This window comes from Borostomias antarcticus (genome assembly GCF_949987555.1).
Source record: "Borostomias antarcticus genome assembly, chromosome: 14".
Classification (NCBI taxonomy): domain Eukaryota; kingdom Metazoa; phylum Chordata; class Actinopteri; order Stomiiformes; family Stomiidae; genus Borostomias; species Borostomias antarcticus.
The window spans coordinates 21,562,123-21,589,239 of NC_140247.1; the positions used below are offsets into that span (position 1 = coordinate 21,562,123).

The 27,117-nt window shown below is 44.5% G+C and overlaps 1 protein-coding gene across 1 annotated transcript; it reads right to left on the reverse strand.

Moving 5' to 3' along the window:
• Positions 1 to 1,939: 1,939 nt before the first annotated feature.
• On the reverse strand, positions 1,940 to 5,559 carry hrh2a (histamine receptor H2a; the record flags this gene model as incomplete). Its single annotated transcript, XM_084448354.1, has 3 exons — positions 1,940 to 2,063; positions 3,933 to 4,092; positions 4,575 to 5,559. The coding sequence occupies 3 exons, from the start codon at positions 5,557 to 5,559 to the stop codon at positions 2,036 to 2,038; spliced, it is 1,173 nt and encodes a 390-aa protein (XP_084304480.1). The 3' UTR covers positions 1,940 to 2,035.
• Positions 5,560 to 27,117: the final 21,558 nt, after the last annotated feature.

The window sequence follows — 27,117 nt, forward strand, 5'->3', positions numbered from 1 at the left end:
TGATTGGACTACACGTCACGGTAAGCGGGGTTGCACCTTGTATGGCAGAAGAGTTATCACTGCTGGACAGAGTCCTTGTCTGTTTTGATGTGTTAGTGGACTAAAGTTTCCCTAGCCCTTTGACAGTGTGACCCCATGCAGGCTCTGGTGTGTTGGTGGAATACCCTAGTCCTTCGATAGTGTGTTGGTGGACTACCCTAGTCCTTCGATAGTGTGTTGGTGGACTACCCTAGTCCTTCGATAGTGTGTTGGTGGACTACACTAGTCCTTCGATAGTGTGTTGGTGGACTACCCTAGTCCTTCGATAGTGTGTTGGTGGACTTCGCTAGCCCTTTGACAGTGTGTTCGTGGACTACCCTAGACAGTATTTAGGTGGACTAGCCCTTAGACAGTGTGTTGGTGGACTACCTAGCCCTTTGACAGTGTGTTGCACTTTGACAGTGATGGACTATAGCCCTTTGACAGTGTGTTGCTGGACTATAGTCATTTGACAGTGTGTTGATGGACTATAGTCCTTTAACACTGTGGCCCCATGCTCAGTCTCTATCCCGCAGTATCTGTGATTCTCCTTCCATTAATGATTGTGCTGGATGTGAAAATACACAATAATGCAGCTACACATTAATGACCCTAATGTCAGCCAATGGCCAAGCTGGCTGACTAGCTACCTCATCATGATTTATGCCTGTGTCTTGACAGCAGGGATAATATTAAATGAGAAACGTTGATCTACAAGAGAATATATATTAGAAAGCAAGACAAAATGAGCCTTACTGCATAATTCCATTTGAAATGTCACCTGATGCTTGAATTCTGTTTTCCTGTGATTTCCACCATAAATTGGTGCAGAAAAATTAATCAGAAGGTGGGGAGTTACGTGTTTAATAGTCTGAATTTCCTGGGGCGGGGGCAGACCCCCCAGGTCATATGTACCCAACCCACCCAAAATAAAAGGTCCACTTCTTTGGAAAAAGCCCCCACCCTCCCAGAAGGCTGGCTATGGGCCTAAAGCCTGATTCAATCCAGACCTGTTATATGTTAAATTATAATTAGTTCTACTCAGATTTTCACCTCCCTCTGTATTGAAATGAGGCTTTAATGAAAGTAGAATTATTGAGAACATCATTAAAATTGAAAATGGACTGCACAGGTTTTGAATAGTTTATTTCAGGACCAGAATGCCAAGGGTGGCAGATTACATTTTCATCAATGTCAAAGGCAAATTGCCCCTCAGCCCATGCTGCTGTGTCACATAGTGGCTGCACAGCATCATCAAATTAAGCTCTAGCTCTTTATTGTTTACCAAAGTCCTTGAAGTTAAGTTCTCTTCTGGTGGTTATTCCCCATACCACCACTGGGGGGCATTATCGTTCTTGTTAATTGTTTGTGGACGTCTCTACAGGCAGAGTAACCAAACGCGACATAGCCTATACCTGGAGATATCTTGCGACTGAACAGCTACACATCGAATCCATCCAGTCTGCATGAAGGTGAACCATAAAGAAAACAGGTTGTCCAGGTGGGTATGGCCTCAGAGTCAGTCAATACCTAACAGGTCCGTACACAGATCCCGGCAGCTACACAGTAGTTTTTGCCTCAGGCAGTAGCCTTTCCCACAGGCGTTTCCATCCAGTTCTGTAATAGAAGTGAGGTCCCTTGTACTTTGCCAGTGGCTTCTTGAGCTTCCTGTCTCGTCTCTCCGGCGATGACGTACCTGTATCCTGCAGGAGAGAAGAATAGGACAGTGAAGCTCAGGTTTCTGATCCCAGTCCGCCCATGCTTGGATTATGTCTGATATGTTGTGCTATTTCTGTTTTCAAATATCTGTGGAGCTTCCCCTTCCTCCATGAAAGGTCTGTCTGTCTTTCTGTTGTCATGTGTGTCCTGTCCTCCCCATCTTGCTGGTCCTACCTGTGTGTGTGTGTGTGTGTGTGGGGGGGGTGTTGAAGGGTCCCTCGTTTGGTCCGTCTCTCATGCTGGGGTCTGGTTGGGTCAGTGTATCTAGGCGGGGCTGGCTGGACAAACTGCACCCTTCTCACAGACTAGTGCCGACACAGAATGATCTGACCACACAAGAACAATAACAGAGGGGTGATAGGTAGGGCTGTAACAATATTAATATTACAAATTTTGTTATACAATTCTCTGATCATTAATTATTTTCAGTAATTAATTTTACGTTGAGTGGAAGCGCACACACATTTTTTTTGTGATTTTTGATTTGTTTTTGTGCACTTGTAAAGCATGCCCTGCAGAGAGGTTTCTAGGTACCAGAAGGGTTCTTGAGCAGTGGTGTTTATATTTTAAAAACATACAGGGAAACTACAGTAGGCCTGTATTCTTGCTACTGATGTGTTTTTTTTAGCACTTCAACAAAGGCCAATAATTTGAGTGAGTAAGAGAGAGAGAGAAAGAGAGTGCTATAACCTGAGCAGAGAGGAGGGTTGAGTCCATGGATGTATTATATAAACTGGATACAGCCACTCCATTCACTGGCCGCTATCAACAATGAAGCCCTATTGAACCGCGCCATCTTGGCAAAATTTGTAGTCATTTGACTATTTCCGGTTACTTTTGACTTGCGTAGTTGTGCTTTTCTGGCCTTCCGGTTACTTTTGACTTGCGCAGTTGAGCTTCTCTGGCCGACGCGCGTCCACGAAAAAGTTCACATTTTTTAATGAAAATGACCACAAGACAACCTCCTGTGCATAGTTGAAATGGTAGTGGGATACGGTGATAAACTGGAGTGATCATTTGACAGCAATTATTAGCCTTTTCCAGGAATGGACAGAAATGGGATATTTTTAGAATAACAGGAATTTATTCACATACAATGTAAAGGAGTTGATGTGTAGCATGAAGATGAAACGATACACTGAGTTTGGGTGTTTTCAGTCAACGTTGGCGTTGACCGCTTCCAGCTATCGAATGGCCGACTGGTGTAAGATGGATAGCCTAACGTTAGAGAGATAAATGTAGGCTATGGTTATGTTAATAAAGCTAACAATGATGTTGTAACATGCATGCAGCACTGCCGATCTGATCTGAACGATTGATTCATTATTACCATGGATCGGTATTGGGATTGATCAAGGGCGAGTGTGAAATAGCAGCCAGGAACTCAGCGGGTTTTCCGAGATGCGGTAGCCGCGGCCAGAGCTCCTGCTGGCGGGGAGTGAAGCTCTTCAACTCGCCTGTCACTGGCTCCCTGGAGGAATTTAGCCTGGCTGCAATAACGTTATCGCGAACGGAATGAATACCATCTACTAGCAAACAAAACATGTTCAATTATATTTAACTTGTTAAAACTAAGATGCCAGGATCAAAAAATAATTTCTCCAATTGATATATTTGACAAAAACAGGTTAATATGCAAGCCGGTTTTCATTGCTAAATCAAAGCGGGGAGAGCCGGGAACGCGTCTACATTTCAGAGAAATGTGAACTTTTTCGTGGACGCGCGTCGGCCAGAGAAGCTCAACTGCGCAAGTCAAAAGTAACCGGAAATAGCCAAGTGACTACAAATCTAGCCAAGATGGCGCGGTTCAATAGGCCTTCACTTTAGATTTCGATTCCTGGGGGCTTGGTTGAGTCTCAGCATTCTCCTACACCAGAGCCTCTGGTTTGGTTTAGTTACTTGCTACCTTCGCTAGTTAGCTTTTTGCTTCTAGAAGCTATCATATGCTACAGTATAGCCGCTGTCTGGAATTGGAACCGTTATGAAATACATTATAGTGCTCTGTGTGTGCTCTAAACGTTTGGTTTTTTTTCAACAAAATAACCGCGATCACGTAACAAAAAATTGCAGTTTGATGTAATATTTGTTACAGGCCTAGTGATAGGTGTGTGTGTGTGTGCACATGTCATGTAGCCTATGTGCCGTGTGTTTGTGTAGGCCTATTTGTGTTTCTGTGTACAGTATGTGTGTCCTACCTTTCGTTGCCATCGATGCCATTGGCCCCATTGCTGAGCTGAATGATAGGCCTGGCAGATCTCCCATTCACTTCCTGTAACATCACATCACCCTTCTCACACAGCCCCGCCCTGCAGCTGGAGGGGGTGTGTCCACACAGCAAGGTCAGCTCCACCCCTCCTGAGAGTGAGGGATGGAGTAGAGCGGTCAAGAAAGCAAAAACATCTACTAGACTGGGAGATGGGTTTTTTGTTTTGAAAAAGTATAATACTAATATTACTAATCATTATCGCTATGGTTTATTTGGCCTTATACCTCCAACTCTCCCATACTGTAGCTTGAACTTCATATTCAAAATGTGACTCAATCTCAACCTCAACCTGCACCATACTTATCCCCAGGCTAAACGCCTAGTTAGCCTTGGGCTATCCTTCGTCTGGGACTACTGGGCTATGCTTCATCTGGGACTAATGGGCTATGCTTCGCCTGGGACTACTGGACTATCTTTAGTCTGGGACTACTGGGCTATCCGTCAGGTTCGTCAGGACTAACAACAGTGAAAGTGCAGTGTGAATGGCCTTCTGTGTCTGTGAGAACATAACTTCTGCTAATCTATGAATGTGAAAATCGTCGTGGGTGTCTCCTCCTACCCTTCCTCTCACCTGCATTGGCCAATGGCTGCCGGACCGCCCACCTGCCACTGTAACTACAGCGCAGCAGGCGTGTGTAGGCGGACCTGAAGTCCCTGTTGAGGGCGGCGTATAGGATAGGGTTGAGGGCGGAGTTGGCGTAGCCCAGCCACAGCACCACGGGATAGGCCACCGGCGGCGGCTTCTCCTGGTCCCTCAGCCCCATGACGGTGAACAGCGTGAAGTAAGGGAGCCAGCACACCACGAACGCCCCGATCACCGCCGCCAGCGTCACCGTGGCTTTGTGCTCCCGCAACGCCACCGCCGTCACTGTGCAAGCCACCACGTTGGCGGCAGGGGTCGCGGGGCCGTTGGGGACGACGGCGGGTCGCATCTTGATGATGCGTTTGGCCTGCGCCCGTGCGATGCGCAGGATGCGGTGGTAGGTCCAACACATGACCAGCAAGGGGAGGTAGAAGGTGAGCAGGGAGTCCACCAGGGCGTAGGTGGCGTTCAGTTCAAATTTACATTCCCGCTCGTTGTCGTTGGGTCCGCGGTTCTGCACCGTGCCGTCCAACGTGTTCCACCCCAGGTGGATGGGCAGGAAAGACAAGGCCAGCGCCACCGCCCACACCGACCCCATGGCCACGCCCACCCGCCACGGCAGCACCAGCGAGGAGTACCGCAAGGGCGTGGTCACGGCCAGGTAGCGGTCCACGCTGATGGCCAATAAGGTGAGGATGGAGGCAGTGCACAGCATGACATCCAGTGAGATGTAGACGTTGCAGAAGGTGGGGCCCAGCGGCCAGTCGCTGGAGAGCTGGAGAAGGGCGGAGAAGGGCAGGACCAGAATGCCAAGCAGCAGGTCGGTGACGGCGAGGGAGACGATGAAACAGTTGGTGAGGCAGCGGAGACGCCGCGTGGCGCACACCGCCAGACACACCAGGACATTACCAAATATGGTCAGCAGGATGAGGAGGGACAGGAACACAGCCAGAATGACCAAGGACAGCTGCATTCTCACTGGTCTCCTAGAAGGTCCATCAATCACACGCCAAGCTCCAATCACCGTTGAGTCTCAGGTCTTGCCCCCTGGGTCTACTCTCCAATCACCAGCTTGGAAAACATCTCCATTGATTGCCAGAGAATGTTATGAGCCCATCGGTCACCTTTAGTCTTCTGCTAGTCCCAACTGGAAGCCCTAACCCTGCACTGCTGAGCCCCCTACCCCTCCAGCCCCCATTCCAGCATTCTCAACGTATCTCCCGCTTCTCTTCCTAAACGTATCTCCCAATCGCTTCTCTTCCTTAATGTATCTCCCAATCGCCTCTTTTCCTATACGTATCTCCCAATCGCTTCTCTTCCTTAATGTATCTCCCAATCGCCTCTTTTCCTAAACGTATCTCCCAATCGCTTCTTTTCCTTAACGTATCTCCCAATCTCTTCTCTTCCTTAACGTATCTCCCAATCTCTTCTCTTCCTAAACGTATCTCCTAATCGCTTCTCTTCCTAAACGTATCTCCCAATCGCTTCTGTTCCTAAACGTATCTCCCAATCTCTTCTCTTACTTAACGTATCTCCCAATCTCTTCTCTTACTTAACGTATCTCCCAATCGCTTCTCTTCCTAAACGTATCTCCCAATCGCTTCTCTTCCTAAACGTATCTCCCAATCGCTTCTCTTCCTTAACGTATCTCCCAATCGCTTCTCTTCCTAAACGTATCTCCCAATCGCTTCTCTTCCTAAACGTATCTCCCAATCGCTTCTCTTCCTTAATGTATCTCCCAATCGCTTCTCTTCCTAAACGTATCTCCCAATCGCTTCTCTTCCTTAATGTATCTCCCAATCGCTTCTCTTCCTAAACGTATCTCCCAATCGCTTCTTTTCCTTAACGTATCTCCCAATCGCTTCTCTTCCTTAATGTATCTCCCAATCGCTTCTCTTCCTAAACGTATCTCCCAATCGCTTCTCTTCCTTAACGTATCTCCCAATCGCTTCTCTTCCTTAACGTATCTCCCAATCGCTTCTCTTCCTAAACGTATCTCCCAATCGCTTCTCTTCCTTAACGTATCTCCCAATCGCTTCTCTTCCTAAAAGTATCTCCCAATCGCTTCTCTTCCTATACGTATCTCCCAATCGCTTCTCTTCCTTAATGTATCTCCCAATCGCTTCTCTTCCTTAATGTATCTCCCAATCTCTTTTGTTCCTAAACATATCTATCAATCGCTTCTGTTCCTAAATGTATATTCCAATCTCTTCTGCTCTTAAACGTATCTTCCAATGTCTTCTGTTCCTAAATGTATCTCCCAATCTCTTCTAAACGTATCTCTCAATCTCTTCTGCTCTTAAATGTACCTCCCAATCTCTTCTAAATGTATATTCCAATTTCTTCTGTTCCTAAACGTATCTCCCAATCTCTTCTGTTCCTAAATGTATCTCTTCTCTTATAAATGTATCTCCCAATCTCTTTTGTTCCTAAACATATCTCCCAATCTCCTCTAAACATATCTTTCAATCTCTTCTGTTCCTAAACATATCTCCCAATCTCTTCTGTTTCTAAATGTATCTTTCAGTCTGTTCAGTTCCTAAACGTATCTCCCAATCTCTTCTGCTCCTAAACTAGATCTTATTTCAGTGTGTGTCTGGAGGGTCTATTGTATCATGTCATGGATGTTGTCAGGGGGTTGTGAAGGAGTTGTCAGGGGCTGGTAGCTGGTGGCTGATCAGGCAGCAGGCATCTGTGTTTCCTGGGTCACAGCCCCACCTAGTGGACAAAAAGAGAAACAGATGTGGTTCCTGTTACTACCCAGCTCGTAAGAGCCGCAACAACACTTAGAGAGACACTTCGCCAAAGCCAGACTTAACGCAAAAAGAGGCCCATTCTTAACATAATGAATGAACGAATGGAAAGGTATCAAACACCAAGGATGAGATGTGGACTGTCTGTGAGGTCAGTAACCTGGTGAGAGGATGCGTGGATAACGGTTGGTGCAGGTGTTGTAAGGTAGCTATACAAAACAATACAATTCAGGGAAATGCAACAAGGAATAGCCAGCTGAACTACAGCGTCTTAACCTGGGCACAGGTGCACCCCCCCGCCCTTATGACCCTCCCGGACTCCGCCTACTGGATACCAACAAGACAGACACAAGACAGTACACCCCTGACCCCACCCCAAGACAGTAAAGGCTGTCAGCTGAGCTCAGAGATGATATTCGACTTTCTCTCTTAAACATTTTCCAAAAATGGTATTATATAATTTTGCATAGAAAATGATGCATACAATGGAACTGCCAGTACCAGCTCTAACCACAAGAGGGCACTATCTGCCTATTGTGAAGAACAAACACCAACAGAGCTTTCATGACCGTCTCATGAGATTCAAGTATTCAAGTAACATTAATACCCAGTCAACATGGGTGACATTTAGCGCAAACGGGGTCCTTTTATTAGGCCTACACCCTAGCCACCTGAAAACAAAACAAGAGCAATACCCTGTAGTGCTGGTCCACTTGATCAGATTCAGTGCTTGTTGTTGCAGCTGCCGACTGCCGAGAAGATGCGCTCGAATCTTACTCTCTTAAAGTAGTTAGGCCTAAGGCAGGCTATTTCCTCGCCACCAAGATAAATAGATAGATAGATGCTGTATACAGTTAAGAAAAGAATGAATGTGTCAATGTGTTTTGGCATGAAGATGGGCGGGGTTAAAGAGGCTGTGTGACGTGCGTTGCTTTGCAGTAGCCTAGGCTGCCAATCAAATCTACATTTTGATATTTTGAAGATCGATTATGCATTTTTCCCCCAAAGTTGACGACTAGTTGAAATTCGAGTATTTATTTGACAGTCCTAAAGACAGTACACCCCTAACCCCACCCCCAAGACAGCAAATGTACTGCACTTATATAGGGCTTTTTATCCAAAGTACTTTACAAGGAAGGCCTCTCATTCACCCATTCACACACACATTCACACACCAATGGCGGCAGCTGCCATGCAAGGTGCTAGCCTGCTCATTGGGAGCAATTTGAGGTTCAGTGTCTTTGCCCAACCACTTCGTCATATGGACAGGAGGAGCCGACCCTACGATCATGATCATTGGACAACGTTGTACCTCCTGAGCTACAGCCGCCCCCTGAGCTAACCCTAACCCATTTACCCCCAAAACAGTACACCAAAACACCGTCAGACGGACGGAAGGGCCATCACATTCCCCTTCTAGCATTTCACTCATTCAAATACACAATGTGGTATAATACTGTAGTATGGGGTGGGGTATAACTTAACTATTTTGCTGCTTTATACATAATGGCTGACTAGGAAACATTGAATAAGATAGACTGATAAGCTCGGGTGTGTGTGTGTTTGTGTGTGTGAGAAAGAGAACTTTTGCGTCAATGGGCATTGAGTGATGTTTGCTCTCTTGTGCCTAAATGGGTACTGGGATATTGGCCAGGCTTGGAATGTCCAGAGCTCTAATCATTCACCATGTACTTTATGTCACCCCTCACCTCAGAGAGAGAGAGAGGGAGAGAGAGGGAGGGAAAGAGAGAGAGAGGGAGGGAGAGAGAGAGAGGGAGGGAGGGAGGGAGAGAGGGACAGAGAGAGAGAGGGAGGGAGAGAGAGGGAGGGAGAGAGAGAGAGGGGGAGGGAGAGAGGGAGGGAGAGAACGGGACAAGCACAGAATGAGTTTATAAGTCAGTAATGGAGACTGTGAGTAGCCTAGAGGACCCGGTACAGTAAGAGGAAGACGAGCGGCTGTGCTCTCTGTTGTGGAGCCAGATTAGACCTGAGCAGCGTTAACTAAAGACTCTAATCTGGAGTTAGATTAGACCAGAGCAGGGTAAAGATTCTAATCTCTGGCTCTTTGTTCTTTGTTCTGGTTCTTCCAGTGCCAACTCGCCACTTGCTGCTTCTGCTACTATACTACAGTACATCCAGTTCAAATACTGATATCTCTCTCTCTCTCTCTCTCTCTCTCTCTCTCTCTCTCTCTCTCTCACACACACACACACATACACACACACACACACACACACACAGGCACAGTTTCTACTGGACCAACAGTTTATGTTTTGTCTTATGACACACCGGCGCAGACACAAACCTCTCTGCATTTCTGGTTCACCGCCGTCTCCATGGTAACTGTGTGCCAGCCTTGTTTGTTTACATTTACATGTAAGGATGTTTCAGAAGCTCCATCCAGCCAACCAATCAGAAGCTTCCATACAGCCAAGCAATAATCACACTATGACCTCTCTCTCTCTCTCTCACTCACACACACATGCACACAGACACACACACATACACACACTATGTCTCTCTCTCTCTCTCTCTCTCTCTCTCTTACACACACACACACACACCCTTAACCATGGGAGAGGAGAGAGAGCAGTCTGGAGTGAGAGCATGTGAGGTCAGCAGGTCCTTATATGGACATGCATAAGGCTTCGGCGTCCGTTTGGTCGGACCGCTGAGTGTCTGGGAACTAGACCATGTATATTTATACTAGTTCTGAATCAAAATTCCAGGAATATTCACAAACTTCCCATGGTGATTAATGGGAATTAACAGGAATAAAATGGAAAACAGAATTTATGCCCGTGAATTCCCACAAATTTCCAGTTTATTCCCATTAATACCCATTAATTCCCGTTGGGTTTGTGAATATTCCCAGAATTTTGCAAGGTTGTTCCCTAGTTCAGATACCCGTTGGAACATATGAACACCAACTAAATACTGTACATCTGCTATCACTCCAGCTTAGCCCATCCAATCATTTTATCTGCTAGTTGTGATACCCGTTGGAGCCATCAGTAATTGGCCATTTAGTCCATTATATAGCCATCTCCATCTTCCAGAACATAGTGGACCTGTTGAGGTGGCAAGTTCCATCTGAATGATAGCTTGGTTTGGCTATTGTTTGCAAGCTTGTTAGCTACTGCTATTGGGTGGACAACAGAACACACTAAAGCTGTGTTCCGAATCACATACTTCCACACTATATAGTATGCTTAAAAAGGATGTAGTATGACATCTCACCGGGAAACCGTGTCTTCCGGCTCTCCCAGCACTTCCCTGCTCTCCCCGCACAAAGGATTGTGGGTCAGAATAGTCAGAAGAGTCTGCTGGCTTGCATACTGCAAAATACGACTGGATGTAGTAGGACATCCTGGTATTTTTGCCATACTGGCATACTATGTTTTAGGTGTTGTGACACAGCAACGGTGAATGGCCAGGTGACTGGACTCTTGTAGAGAAAATTGAACAAAAGTCTCTCCAGTGGGGAGTCACGGCTCGGGAGCTGGATTTTAGGCCAGCCAGGGACGTGGAGATCCGGGGCTGAGCTTGCGTCGGGGGGTGGAAAGGTAAGCCTGTTTGGTCACTATCAGTTCTGTGTGCACAAGCAAGCCAGGTTCTGATGTACAGGTTCTGATCCGAGGGAACAGGAGGGGATTTCGGGGCGAGTGTAGGAATCAACCCTGAGACAGCGTTGCCATTCCTAGAGGGGTGAAGACTTGCCTGGTTGAACCCATACACAGGCAAAATCATTCTAGAGGAGTCAGCTGAAATGCTGGGGGCGGGGTTCTATTCAGAGCAGTATTTCTATTGGCTAGTGTATTTTATGTTAAAATTACCCAAAACGTAAATTAATATGGTAAATTGTACTGCACTTTTATCCAAAGCACTTTACAATGGCCTTTCATTCACACCTGCTTATTGGGAGCAATTTGGGGTTCAGTGTCTTGCCCAAAGACATTATGACATGTGGACAGGAGGTGGGATTCGAACCGCTGACCCTACTGTCATATTCACTCGCTCACGCACACACACACACACACACACACGCACACACACACACACACACACACACACACACACACACACACACACACACGTGTGCCATCAGGCCATAAAGTTGAGTAATTGATAGTTGGAAGTGCCTTTAGGATTTGAAGTGTGCTGTGTGTGACTGAAGTGATACAGTATTGTAAACAATATGTTGTTGGGGTTGCCTAATATGAAGAGTTTGTGTACGTTACATAAGTGGTTTTCAGTCCTCTGGAATTCAGGGGCCACTCCAGGACAAGGGAGGAGTTGGTGTTTGTCATACGACACTTTTGAAAGTGTCAACAGACAGAAATGACGTGACTGTCGACACTTTTTTGTCTTGTCTTGCACCTTTTTGTCATGTCTTGCACCTACCAAACTTTCTAATGTCCCAGACGCCGTCACTTTCGTCGCACAGCTGTGATTGGATAGCTAGATAGAAGGCACGTTCGTTGCCATGGATCAATCAGCCACGCGTCTGCAAGTTACCATGGAGGTGATCAGACACTTCGCTGAAGTTTATGTTAAATGTCGGTCAACATTTTTTTTCTGTCAACAGACATTGTCGCACGACACTTGTCGATTGAGTATAAATTAAGCTTTAGTGGCATAGAAAGACTGAGAGGAAGTGGTTGTTACAGGGATAGACAGAATCAGGATCTGTTTATTTGCCAGTTAGTGTTAGTCAGTGGTGCATAACATGGAGACAACATTGGACAGGGTGTAGGGACAAGACGGGACAAAGGCAGGACAGTGAGCAGTACAAAATATAATATCCTAAAAGGAATGTCATGTGCAGGGTTTTTACTGCATAGAGAATTACGAGGCGGCTACGTCAAATTTTGTGCCGCCTCCAGCGGGGGACGAGAGGCTGCTGGCTGTGGGGAAGAAGAAGAGGAGAGTGGTTCAGAGAGATTGTGACCGGGACAGGAAGGGTCGGGTCGAAGGGTTGAAGCTTTCTAACCCCCTTCAGGGCCCTGCAGTCATGCAGATGGCAGATTGCAGCTGATCACCGTCTCAGCAGAGCGGATCGATGTTTATTATCTAGACCGCGTGCCCTTGACATTGTCCATTCAGCCGATGTACAGTAGGAGTGATTTCATTCTCCAAATCTATGCCGGGTAAAACATACTGCTTATCAATGTTCTGCCAAAACATCTGTAGGCTACATCATCATCAATCACTTGGCGCGCATGGTTAACAAGTAAAAGTTCAACGAACAAAATGAGCAATATATGTGGATATAAACACAAAAGAGGAACTCAAAAATGAAATGAAAACAAAAATCCGGAACTACGAAAATCCGAACTTCAAAGATTAGACACATACTGTATTTTGCCATCATCATTCAGTGAGGTTTGCACGGCCAATCTGTTATTTCGCGATTTCCCTATGAGCCTGGGGAGAATGAACCTGGCTTGACCACTGCACAGCCTATACAGGGCCCGGTTGTGTGTTCTGCATCTGGACGTGGCTGTAACTTGTTCCGCCACTGGTACCATTGTCTTTGGCCGAGGAGAGGAAGTGGGGTGTTGCTGGGACATACTAAGAGACTAAGAGGAAGTCAGAGACGTGGAGGAAGTTGAACTGTCGCATGAGTTGCTTTTACTATCACAACGTATTTACGTTTCTTGCTCCATGTAAATTGGAAAATGTTTCCAGAAGGTTCACACTGGCTGATTACGTTGCTAGGCTTCTGTCTTCCAGCTGACGTCACTGTGACCTCACGTGACCTTCTGACCCCTCACTGGGGTCACATGACAGGGGTGTGTGTGTCTGCTCATTTCCTTGTGTCCTTTCCCTTTTAACGCTGCTAAGAGGAAGTCATGGTTCTTTGTAGGGATGTTAACAGTTAATCGACTATCGATTAATTGCTGATAAGAATTTACTTGAGGAAGATTTGGTTACTCGATTAATTGCTTGTTAATGGAATATAACTTTTTTTTTAATGAATTATCAACGGGAGTTGCGTGAAAATTTAATCATGATTTAAGGTCTGACTGCACATGAGGGCGCCACGCCACATAGTGAAAGCTAAATTGGGATGCTGGGAAATTTCAAGGACACAGCGGAAGAAAGACAAAAATGAAGCGAGCAAAGTACAGTCCAGCGCGGGACGTTCTTATCAATTAATCGACTGTTGTTTGTTGAGGTTAACAGTTATCGATTAATGAAATTCCTTGAAATTTGCAACCCTAGTTCTTTGTTTCACACACATCTTTGTTGGTGAATTTTGAATTTTCTTATCTATATTTATTGGTATTATTATTATTATTATTATTATTATTGTCATGCAACAGACCAAGGCAAATTCCTGGTAGGTGAATCTGAATCTAATTCTCATGAAGCAGACTCTTGATTGGATTCTGCAGCCTCTTGAATAATGAGACAATTTTAGTCTAGACTGAATACGTGAGGTGCTCAGCATATCTAACACAGTTTGTGACCATCATATCAAGCTGTGTCTGTGAAAGGAGCTGCTTCCTGTTTCACAGTGCAGATTCAGCCGGTTTGATGTGTAGCACATTTTATTCTTCTACTTCTCCTATTTTTTATCTGTGTGTGTGTGTGAGAGCGAGAGAGAGAGAGTGTGTCCTGAGGGGTTGCCTAGAAACTGCCACGTGTGGCAGGCTGCTATAGATTTATTATTAAGCATGAAAGGGAACGGAGAGAGACAGACAGACAGACAAGCAGGGAGACTGACAGAGACAGGCAGGCAGATGGATAGACAGAGAGGCAGACAGACAGATGGACATGGTCTGATCTTGACTTGGGATATAGAGGAAGACAGACAGACAGACTGATGTTGGCCTGTTTTGGTATTGACTCTGCGTTGTGTTCGTGCGAACTATGAATAAAGTTGCGACAACCCTAACACGATACCAGATGGTCTTCTGGTTCAAATGAGGATTCAACACGGGTGTAGTTCAAATCGTTACACGATCAGGTTTATTGCATCCTTTCCGCAAACAGGGTTTACAGCAAAGAGCCTCTCTCCCTCTCCTCGCTCCTGGCGACCTGCGGAACCGAGGCCCAGCTGACTCTGTACCCGTGTTCAATCATTTGAACCAGAAGACCATCTGGTATTGTGTTAAGGCCGTCGCATCTTTATTCATGGTTGGCATGAACACAACGCGTTTTGGTCTTGACTCTGCGTTGTGTTTGTGTCAACCACTAAATAAAGTTGCGACAGCCTTAACACAACCAGATTCAAGACCAAAACACCGCCAACACAGAGACATGGCAAGGAAAGGAAAATGGCAAGGGGACACACACACAAACACCCACAGATTCACTGACAAGGGGCTTAACAGGAGTACCTGTGTCGGTCACAATGGGGCCTGACACGTTACAGCAGTCTTCAGTCACCAACAGGCACCTCCACCCTGGCTTGTATTGTTATTTCGGTCTTGTTTGCATCCATTGCAAATATTGATAAAGTGCGGGCTGGTTGACTCTTGTTTCAGTAACCAGACCCTCATGTACGCATGCGGGTAGTTTCAAGTGTTAAGCAAGTGTAAACACAGGTATTGATATGGGTCACTTTAAAAGTAGATGTAAACAGGCGATCTGCGTGAAAAGAGGTGTTCCGGACAGGAACAATCCCACATTCTCCTGGATATGTACTTGATAATCGGATGTATGTATCTGGGTAGTCAGTCACTACTCACCAGAACTCACAAGTGCATCTCCTTCCAAACAAGTGAGGAAGAGCATAATCTAGTGAAGTGCAGTAGTAGCAATAACCAATGAAATGAAGTTTGATTTGTTTTGATTTTAAATATTTTCAATTAACTCAAAAAAACTCCAACCAAAAGAGGTAGGTGCAAGTACAAGAATGTCACACATCATGTTATCATTATTTAAATTTCAAAGACAAGAAACTCACCGAGGTGTTGGCGTTCTGACATATAATTCGCCATAAAGTAAGATTCTAGTTCATCTGGAAAGGCTTTTTTAAATATTTAGCATAGAGCTATTTAGTCGCAGCACATACGTGTGTAAACTTCCGCAAACTAGGTAGCCTAGCAACATAAACAATAACAATAGCTACCGTAAGTAGTTCCGCTTCCTGAATCCCCTCTGCGGTGCCCATCCACATCCATTGTATGACCAAAACGGTGGTAGAGCAATTATCAGACTTTCTCAAAAGTGCTAGTTTTGTCAACGTTTTGATCTGAACCATTGTATGATCATAAGTAACCTTAAAACAGGGCTAAACATGCATTTCCCCTTTACTACTCCTTTAATAAACCATCTAGTGCAAAAAAGTGACAAAGTGAAAATAACAAAAGAAAGGAATGTTTCGGTCTTCAGACCATCATCAGCCATAGTATCAGCTTGCTTGTAATGGGTTTAAGTAGGATGGCCGCCACAGGGAGGAGTCGGTCTGGGCGGGGCAGCACATCAATCAAACAATTAGTCAATAAAGACAATTAGCCTATATGAAACAACCTTTGTTTACAGAGCAAGCCTAGGAATACACAGAACCCATAAACGTGTTGTCTGACAGTATCTTACTGAAGAATATTCTATTTCATAGCTCCATACATGTGTTCAACAAACAGCCTGTAACAGACACACTGGAGGAAGGGCTGTGAGCTCTGGCCCTGAGAAGAGAGGGAGAAGAGTTATTACAAGAAGCATGAAAGTGACAGCTCCTCATTGAGTCCATCCGGATGTAGTGTCGATATAGAAAATCCATTTACATTCGGATTTCAAAAGTTTCAGATCGATGTCACCACCTCTGCGTGTTTTACTAATTTGCTCGATGACACAGAATGAGAGTGTTGACACAGGATGATTGGCTTCATGAAAATGTCTTGCAATAGGGGATTTGGTGTCATTTCTACGTATTTTCTGCGCTTTTATGCTCAATGACACGTGTCTTGACAGGTCTTATAGTTTTTCCTATACTGTAGTCCGCATGGACATGATAAGAGATATATCACACCACCATCCGTTGGCCTCTTTTTACACTAGTGTGTGAAGCCTCTTTATTTGTTATTTGGACTGTTCATCTGGCTTCACGCACCAAGTACAATTGTTTGTAAGCTTGAGACTTACAAACGATTGCGCAAACCTTTTGTGCCATTTTTGAGTACTTTGCTTGTAGTTTGCTGCCACCACTTTTTCCTTTTGAGTGGTCTATCATGGCTACATTTTCTGAAATTAGAGGCAGGACAGACGCAATAGCACAAACCCATACATACACTGAAGAAGACATTTAGAATATCCTTTTTCCACATGTTGAGCTACCTGACAATCCTTCCTTCAGCAGCGATGACCTCACCAAAATGCTGAAACACCTTTCTATGAAGGAAACAAGGCTGCAGCTTCATGGAACCACACTGAACGAATATGCCAGAGCTAGGCGTATTCCCAGAGGCCTAAGGATTCAGAAAGCCCCCACTCTGGGGCACAATAGTGCAGATATTTGCACCAAATGGTGTGAGATTTTGAATAAGGCCTTTTTAGATCTCATGGCCCTTATAATTGAGCACACCCAGTCTGGGCTGACTGACACTCGCAAACAGATTGAGAAGGTTCAGGACAATATCCGTTCCGCCCTTAGATGAGGAAGCCTTCAAGACCATGGAGAATGAGCTGAAAGCCACAATCTCTAAGTACAGAGAAACAACACACATGACCAAGATCAAGAAGTTCAAAAGGGACACGATGGACTACAAGGACAACAAAGTCTACCCATGGAGAACCCAGGGTTCCACTACCATCAGACAGAAGAAACAGGTTTGGTTCAATGAGCAGCTCTCCTACACTTCTGGATCCAGTGCGTCAGAATATGCATCAGACTCTGATCCGGATTTTTTGGAAGAAGGAAGCAAAGACAGTGCACAGTATCGCCCACACCGTTACCACATGCGACAAAGAACACCCGACGCGGCAGGCGGGGCTCCAAGTACAAGACGCCGGCCCCAGCAGCGACAAAGGGGTCGAAACAGGACCTACTGTAACCTTCAACCTGACTGACCGGACGCTGTCGGATGCTGAACTCCTCATACTGAATAAAGGTCTGTCTTATGTCCCCCCCACTCCTGCTAATCCCTTTCGTACCAAGGTTGAACTGTTCAAGTTCTTTCGTTCCATGAAACTAAAGTACTTTTACAACAAGGACAATGTACAGGTGTACACCCCCTGACGCTGCCCCACAACAACCTCCATTGCGTGTCAAGAGTACATTTTGTCCTCCTATTACAAATAGCTGTAGATACATTCTGTAAATTGGTTGAGAACGACATAGACAAACTATTTACAACCCAACGCAGGTACTATGAAGCAGGATAGAGAAACACACAACCCTGGGTAAGATGAGGGATATGGTCTGGAAACCTGTTGATAAGGGTGGTGGCTTGGTTCTGTTAGACAAAAAATGCTATGATGATGAGATACACTCTCAACTCTCAGATCCCTTCTATTATACCAAATTGGATAGGGATCCAACAGCAGAATTCAAACGTGAGATTGATTCATTTTTATATGAGTCATCGATTGAAGGTCACATATCTCAAACAGAGCTCAAGTTCCTGACCAAAAACCATCCCACAATACCTGTATGGTCTACCTAAAGTGCACAAATCCCAAGAGAAACCACCTTGTCGTCCCATTGTAGCCAGCAATGACAGCCTTCTAGAACCTCTATCACTTTACCTTGATAGATGTCTACGCCCCCTAGTGGTACAATTACAATCCTACCTGAAAGATACAGGAGATTTCATTAAGTGCCTTGCTAACAGACCTCCAAACTTCTTCATCTGAAGTGTATGTTATAAGTATGGATGTGAGCTCGCTGTACCCCAATGTACCAAGGACAGAGGGTTTAGAGGCCCTGAGGCACTTTCTAGAACTTAGACCCTCCCCCAATCCATCCAGAATTTCTAGTCTCTATGGCTGATCTTGTTCTGACGAAAAACTATTTTCTTTTTGGAGAGCAGTTTTACTTACAGTCACATGGTGTGGCGATGGGATCTAGCTTTGGCCCTGATTTTGCCAACTTGTATCTGGGGTATTTAGAACATTACTTTATCCTGCAGAATAACCCATTCTCAGAACATATCCTCATGTACAAGAGGTATGTTGATGACTGTTTTCTAACATGGCAGGGCCCATTAGTCATCCTACAGGAGTATGTATCATACCTAAATAACATGGCCCTACCATCAATTTCAGTGTTGAGTGGAGCACTCAGGAGGAACCATTCTAGATACCAAAGTGCACATAAAAGATAATCAGATCTCCACCACTCTCTATACGAAACCAACAGACAAAAACAGCATCTTGCATGCCACAAGCTCTCATCCCACCTCATTGAAGAAAGGTCTTCCTTTTTCTCAATTTCTGAGACTTAAAGTCTGAGACTTTACAGACATATCTGTACCAGTATGGAGGATTTTGAACTTGAGGCCCAGAAAATGTATGTGAATTTTCGTGAGAGGGCCTACCCCATTAGCTGGCTGGATACAGCCCTAGAGAAAGTCCGTCACATGGATGTCAGCCAAGCCAGGGATCGTGGTTCCAAAAAATATTCATGTGTATACCACTTCCTACTCTCCCCTTAGTGTGGACATGAAGGCCATCATTAGAAAACATTGGGATGTTCTTTCTGTTGATCCTGTCTGTAAGAAACTGTTCGCTGACCCTCCTCTCTTCTCTCACTATAGAGCGAAGAATTTAAGAGACTACCTTGTAAGGGCAGACACCACGGTCCGATCTGTCCCTGTTCAGAGCCGTTTGGACGAGATGATTGGCTGCTTTCCTTGCTGCAACTGTCCAGCATGTGAGAATTCTAAGAGAACAAACACCTTCACTAGTCATGTGACCTCTAAAACCTACAATATCAGACACATTCTCACATGCGCATCTGCTGGTGTGATATATCTCTTATCATGTCCATGCGGACTACAGTATATAAACTAAGACCTGTCAAGACACGTGTCATGAGCATAAAAGCGCTATACGTAGAAATGACACCAAATCCCCTATTGCAAGACATTTTCACGAAGCCAATCATCCTGTGTCAACACTCTCATTCTGTGTCATCGAGCAAATTAGTAAAACACGCAGAGGTGGTGACATTGATCTGAAACTTTTGAAATCCGAATGTAGAGTAAACGTCCCTCTTAAGCCCACATACTGTACTGTACCATATAAGCCCACTTGCAACTTGACTCAAATAAATAAAAAAAGCTTCATGATATTGGGCTCTGTGATGTTTCTTCCAATAAAGCTGCTTATTACTAACATGACAGTTTTCGTTGTGAGCCAATCAGATTTTCTGATCTTGAGTTATCAAAGAACATGTATGACGTGCTGACTGAGGTGAGGAGAAGCTGCAGAAAAACTTCGGCCATGGGGGTACCCTTGGTGGAGAACATTTTGAACAAAATTCAAGATGAATGTTTGGAATCAGTGATGTGTTAGAATGTTTGTTGAGATAATGATATAGTTTATTTTGAAATCAAAATATGAGTTTTTGAATGCTAGCTGACGTTACCACATGTGCTAGTGTACAGTGGCTTCATAGCATCCTTCATTGCAATGGCATAAACCATGATAGCTATGAATACTTTAATTTTTAGTAGTTTATATTGTTAAACAGTTTACTAGCCCAAATATGTGTATGTTTATCTTAGTTTTGTTAAAAATAACGTTTTGTTCAGGTGGGCTTAAATGGGACACTAGCAATAAAACCACACAGTTTGGAGTAGATATAAATCCATGTATTTAGTTACTCCACAGCATAATCAATGTTTGCTTTCATGTTATGTCAGGGAAGCATGTAAAAATGTATCTCATATCATGTTTTTTATTATGGCATGTATGTAGAATAAAATATTTAGGCTTTTATCCATAAATCACAGAATGTTCCCTTTAAGCCCACCTGTTCCAATTAAGCCCATTCCAGACTGGACATATTTCCATAAATTAAACAATGAAAACATTTAAAAGTGGTGCAAATGAATTATCCAAGCTTCAAATGAGAGATTAATCTATCAACTACAGTTTTCTAACTAAAATTCTGTCAATATATAAGAAAAATTTCTGCAAAGCGGTTTTGGTGGGCTTGAGAGGGACGTATACCATAAATTGATTTTCTATATGAAGACACTACATCCAGATGGACTCAATGAGGAGCTGTCACTTTCATGATTCTTGTAATAACTCTTCTCCCTCTCTTCTCAGGGCCAGAGCTCACAGCCCTACCTCCAGTGTGTCTATTACATGCTGCTTGTCGAACACATATGGAGCTATGAAATAGAATATTCTTCAGTAAGATGTACTGTCAGACATAGGTGTACTATTTGTAAAACAAGTTTATGGGTTCTGTATTCCTAGGCTTGCTCTGTAAACAAAGGTTGTTTCATGAAGCTAATTGTCTTTATTGACTAATTGTTTGATTGATGTGCTGCCCCGCCCGGACTGACTACTCCCTATGGCTGCCAGCCTACTTAAACCCATTACAAGCAAGCTGATACTATGGCTGATGATGGTCTGAAGACCGAAACGTTCCTTTCTTTTGTTATTTTCACTTTGTCAATTTTTTTGCACTGTGGTTTATTAAAGCCTGATTATTTTTGCGCTCGTTGGCCTCTTTTTACACTAGTGTGCAAAACCTACAAGATCAATTTGATCTGGGATAACAAAGAAAGGGATGACAAAATCTGGATCATTCTGATCCAGATGCAATGTTTTGAACTTCTGGGCCCGGGTGACAACGAGAAAACTACTAGGCAGTTGAAAACGGTGCAGTTCTCCACGTGTAGCCAATGTGATGTGCTTTTATTAAACATTGCAAAGATGCTTTCGTTTCCTCTCTCACTTCCAAAAGACTGTTTGCACTTGGCAACGAGCAACCAAATGTTTGAGCGTTTCCAATCTCTCTACTCAGAGTAGGGTCTCTGTGTGTGTGTGTGGGAGGGGGGGTGTTGCGCAACACCGAATTGGAGCAGAGGAGAGATAAGAGACGTCTCTTCTGATAATTTATAGCGAAAATATTTGCTAGATGAATATTTTAATCTTATTGCTAGTTAGAAACGGGGTTGGAAAGGTAAAAGGTGCAAGATAATAGAAAATCAATTTCCAATAGTGTTTTGATCAGACGCAGCCATCTTACTTCTTTGCCACATGTAGATGCACGTTTTGAAAGTCGACCTATTTACATTTCCGATGCTTCTCCCATACCACATAGCCATACCACAGGGGCCTCAGAGTGACGGGACAACCACTCGCCCCAAGGTAGCAGAGCTCTTTCATTCTCTCTCTCTCTCTCTCTCTCTCTCTTTCTCCGGCGGTAGAGTGGGTCGTCCAATGATCTTAGGGTCTGAATCCCAGCTCCTCCTGTCCACATGTCGAAGTGTCCTTGATTAAGACACTGAACCCCAAATTGCTCCTAATGAGCAGGCTGGCACCAGGCATTGCGCTGTTGATGTTTGAATGTGTGTGTGAATGGGAGAATGAGAGGCCATTGTAAAGAGCTTTGGACAAAAGTGCTGCAGTATATAAGTGCAGTCCATTTACTATTTACCAACACTCTCTCACACACACAAGCCACAAGAGTTCTGTACACAAATTCTTATTTAGCCCTTCATCTGTACAGTCGCTGCCCATCTTTCACCGCAGGCTCAAAACTCATCTCTTACTCATACTACCACGATGCTCCCTATTGTATTTAGTTTGCTGTCCTTGCACTTTGCCTTCAGCTCTAGATTATGCTCTTAGTCATTTGTTTTAGAAAGGAGATACACTTGCAAGTTCTGGTGATTAGTAGTACATTGGCTTTTCCTAAGTTAAATTCAATTATTGTAGGTCGCTTTGCATAAAAGCGTCAGCCAAATTACTGTAATGTAATGTAAAGAGACCAGATGGCGATAAACACACTCAAACAGGATGTTTTCAGCCATGTCTAAAAGGTTTCATGGATGGATGCGGGTGTCTGACGGTTCGTGTTTCAATATGAAAGAAACGGTGCTGCATTTGGTTTCAACTGGTCTATTGTACCAGCCTAGGACCTCATAATGGATGGAAACACACACACACACCTTTTTAGCAGTTCAAGCCATGTGACCTCTGTGTCACTGTGTACACTTCCCAGCTACTGTACTCACTTGTTTGCTGCATAGCTGAGGTTAGCGTGAACGATTGTTTGTTTTCCACGCACTTAACATCAGTTTAGAAACATAGCTGTAGCACAGGGTTAGCGTAAACAACTGCTGGTTTTCCACGCACTTAAAGGTTAAAGGTCAGTTAAGTCTGAGCCAGCCAGTCAGCCAAAATTATCTTTTATCATGAGACAAAAATGACCTCAATTACTTCCTGAAGTGTGTCAAAGCATAGCCCAGTTATTCATCCATCTCTTTAACTTTAAACTGTTAAAGGATTTGGAAACGTGTTATCAGAGTAGACCACTGTAGCATTAACAACAAATTACTGTTGGAGATTAGAAAACAGCCCCAAACTCACCTCAGAGGCAACAGAAGACCAGGCGCATGTGTGTCAGTGCGCGTAAGTGTTTGTCTGCGCTCTCCTCTGCTCTGCTCTGCTCTGCTCTGCACTGTGAAACTGGATAAGCACCGCTGCCTTGTTCATCTCGAGTGTGTGTTTTTGTGCGTGTGTGTGTGTGTGTGTGTGTGGGCTTGCACGTACGCAGCTGTGTGTGTGCTCATATTGTATTAGTCACTCCTGCTATCTTCCCCTATAATTTCTCCCTCCTTTCTTCTCTTTCTTTTGAAAGTAATTGGTTCCTTAATAATTTGAATAGGCTGCTCTCATGTCATGTTTCACGCCACTCACACAGCATGCTGCTCCATGTGATCAAAAGGCTTCAGAGCATCCTGTTTTTAGCTAATGAATGAATGTCCCGCTGTCTCTCTGCAATGACGTCTTTCCTCTCAGTTCCTCTCACACACAATCTTCACCAGTGGGGGCAGGTAGGTTGGCCAGAGAGGGGTACACTGTCCCCGACCAGCTCTGACCTGAGGGGGCGGAGTCTCGCCACCATGCCACTATCCACGCCACGGACCGCACAATTAATTCCCTGAGTGGGCTAGAGACACACGGTCTTCGCCAGTAGGTTTTAGCAACTTTTAAGTCCTCTTGACTGCCTCTAGCTTCTCCCAGACGTAGGAGCTGGTTTTAACGCTAAAACCCTTGGTGAAATACTCATATCCCAACAATTTAGGAGTAAGATTAGGAGTGACATGCCAACTCATGACATGAGTTGATTCTATCCGCAAGTTATTACCTACTATTAGCAATGTTTTGTGAATACCAGCCCAGGCCCAAATCAACGTGGACGATGCTATCATTCTACGTGCTTCACAGATTTACTCACACGTAGAGAGGCCAGGAAGCACAGTGAGAGTCTTTTTTTATTTTTTTTATTTTCCAGTGCATTCAACACATCCTCCCTCTCCAGCTTGCAGAGAAGCTCCCAGTCATGCAGGTAGACCACGACATGCTGGCCTGGATCACAGACTACCTCACCAGCAGGCCACAGTACATCCGGCTGCAGTTCTGCCTGTCCGATGTGGTGATAAGTAAAACGGGCGCCCCCCAAGGAACCGTCCTGTCACCTTTCCTGTTCACCCTCTACACCACCAACTTCAGCCGCAACTCTGGAGCGTGCCACCTGCAGACATTCTTCGGAAGACTATTGTGGGCTGCATCAGTGAATAGGAGGAGCAGTACAGAGATGTGGTCGGGAAATTTGTTAGATGATCTGAGCAGAACCAGCTCCAGCTCAACATCATCAAGACCAAGGAGCTAGTGGTGGACTTCGGAAAGAACAGGAGGCCTTCAACCCCCATCACCATCCAGGGGGAGGAGGTTGAGATGGTGGACTCATACAAGTTCCTGGGAGTGCACCTGAACAACAAACTGGACTGGACAGACAACGATGAGACCCTATAGGAAAGGACAGAGCTGACGGTTCTTCCTCAGGAGGCTCAGGTCCTTTGAGGTGAGTAGCAGTATCAGTCTGTGGTAGCCAGCACTCTGTTCTTAGCCGTGGGCCCTGGAGAGGCAACAACAGGACCGAGGAGAGCAACAAGTCTGTCTGTCTGTTAGGGATGGGACTTTCTGGCAAATCTGCTATTCGAAAATCGCTGGACAAAAATGATTGCTCGTCTGAGTGACTTTTCCGGCCAATAGGGCCTATCCTATTTCTTCATATTTTTATTAAAAAATATGAGCATATCGACATGGTCGGGATGGAGACAGGTGGGCAGTCTATTGACGATAAGTCCTGCCGTGGAAAAGACCCTCTCCGAGGGTATGACGTTGCGGGTACACTCAAGTACACATTCGACAGTTTTGCCGTTCCACACAGAACCTTTCGTTCCACACAGAACCTTTCGTTCCACACAGAACCTTTCGTTGGCTGCGTTAGCCGCTGCATGTCTGGTCCGGTCGAGTCTCACCTGACCACGCGCTGCGTAAATGACGCCTACTACTTATCCTAGGTTACCTAGGTTACAGTACTCAAACTGTCTTCCGCGCGTGCCTTTCTCTCTCGTCTCGCACAGCGAAAAACAAGGCAACTAGTTTTTTATAAGACAAGACGAACAAACGAGTATCAAATTATAAAATCGATTTTTAATAATTTAATGACTATTCGATTTTTCGAAGATCATGTCCCATCCCTACTGTCTGTATGCCTTTACTGTATATTGTACTCAATCACTAGGTAATCACCTGTCCGATCATCCTTTCTCTCTCTCTCTCTCTCTCTCTCTCTCTCTCTCCTTTTCTTGTGTTCTCTGATTCAACAGATTGTTTCTTATTTCATGTGTGTCATAAGGCTTGTGCTTCTCCCTCTTTCTCCCTTTCCCTCTCTCTCCTCTCTCTCTTCCTCTCTCTCTTTCTCTCTCTCTCCTGTTTTCTCGTCACCCGTGGCTCTGGTCGTAACCATCTCTCTCCATTCCTCCTCACTCACATACCTTTACACTCCGCCTTCTTTTCTCCTTGAGTCATGAGCATGGGCTACAAGGCTCCAGCAATCAGATCTAGCAGATAAGCTATCACACACACACACACATACACAAATATGTGCACACACATGCATAAACACGCAAAGGTGTAATGAGGGACGAATATAAGTCCATTCTGGACAACCCTCAATGAATAAACTCTCATCCACTCCATGGCGAGCTGTGGCAGATGGGGAGCACCTTCTGCCACAGGCTCATCCCACCCAGGTGCAATACAGAGCGGTTCAGACGTTCTTTTGTGCCAACGGCCATCAGACCCTATAACAGTGCCTGAGCGTTCCTGTGTGTTCCTGAGTGTTGTAGATGTATGTATGTATGTATGTATGTATGTATGTATGTATGTATGTATGTATGTATGTATGTATGTATGTATGTATGTATGTATGTATGTATGTATGTATGCATTAAAATATCCTATATTTATGCATACTGTTTGTATATATTTATTGTAATGTTATCTGTTATGTATATTATCTGTATATATTCTTTATTCTGCTGTACTTTGGCCCCACTGCTACTGTACCTTTCCACTGCTGAAACACCAAATTTCCCCTACAGGGATTATTAAAGTATCTATCTATTTATCTATCTGTGTTGCTGGGAAACTGACAGACAGAAGGACAGGACTAAGGGTAAGGGTCAGAGGTTACCTGGTGAAGTGTTTACACCTCATTAATATGGCCTCATATGGAGATAATTAGCTTTGTGGTCATTGTGTTCTCATGCCTGAAGTACCCTCATCCTTCCCAGAAGGCCACTGGTGAGCCACAGCCTATTCACATCCATCCCATAGGGGCATCTGTACGTAATAACACATAATCTCTACTGCCCTCTAGTGGATGACAGGGTGTGTGGATGACAAGACACGTCTTCGTGCTATGTTGTCACATCCTGTATGTGCAGGGTTAGGGTCAGGGTTAGTGTATGTGCAGGGGTGTAAGATAACTGAAATAACCTGCTCAAGTATAGGTACTGTTACTCACTGAACTACTCTTGTGATGCCCCAACATTTTGTACTTAGGTTGTTTTCATGTGAGGCAATGTACAGATCTGGCAACACATGTCTTGTAAAGGACAGTCGGGTAATCTATCTATCTTGTCCTCAGCGCCAAAAAATGACCCACCACTACTAAACCCCTAAAATAAAGCAGCTTAAATGAATTTTAAATCCCAAATCTATGGTGCATGAATAAACAACCTGTCATTCATCACAACTTTGTCTACCTGGGCTTTCCCTCTTCAGGGTGTAGAAAGGCTGCATGTAACTAATGGACAACACTTGTTTTTATTACAACACAATAAATAAGAATAAAAGCTCAATAGAAATGTTAAAGTAGGGAAGACGGCAGAACAATTACTCCCGATAATTCCAAACATACTCAAATAAAAAATAAAGTTACTAACTTTTAAAAATACTCAAAGAAGGACAAGTACAGTAGCTAGGACTACACAGGAAAGTTACTGTATTTTAAGGAGCATAGGTTACTTCCACCTGTGTATGTGACAAATACTTACTGTAACGAGCGCAGCTGTAATTGGTTAGATGAGAAACAGAGGGCAATGGCTAACAGGTAGCATTACCATGGCCTGAAATGTAAAAAAAGGTTTTTGAAAGGATAATTCACTTAAGAGCTTCTCTATTATAGTAGGTGTCAAAGCCGAGTGTGCTGGAGAATCCTGTTAGTGCGAAGGTCAAATTAAAAGTTAGAATTTCCTGTCTTAATCGGCTTTTCTTAATGTTCC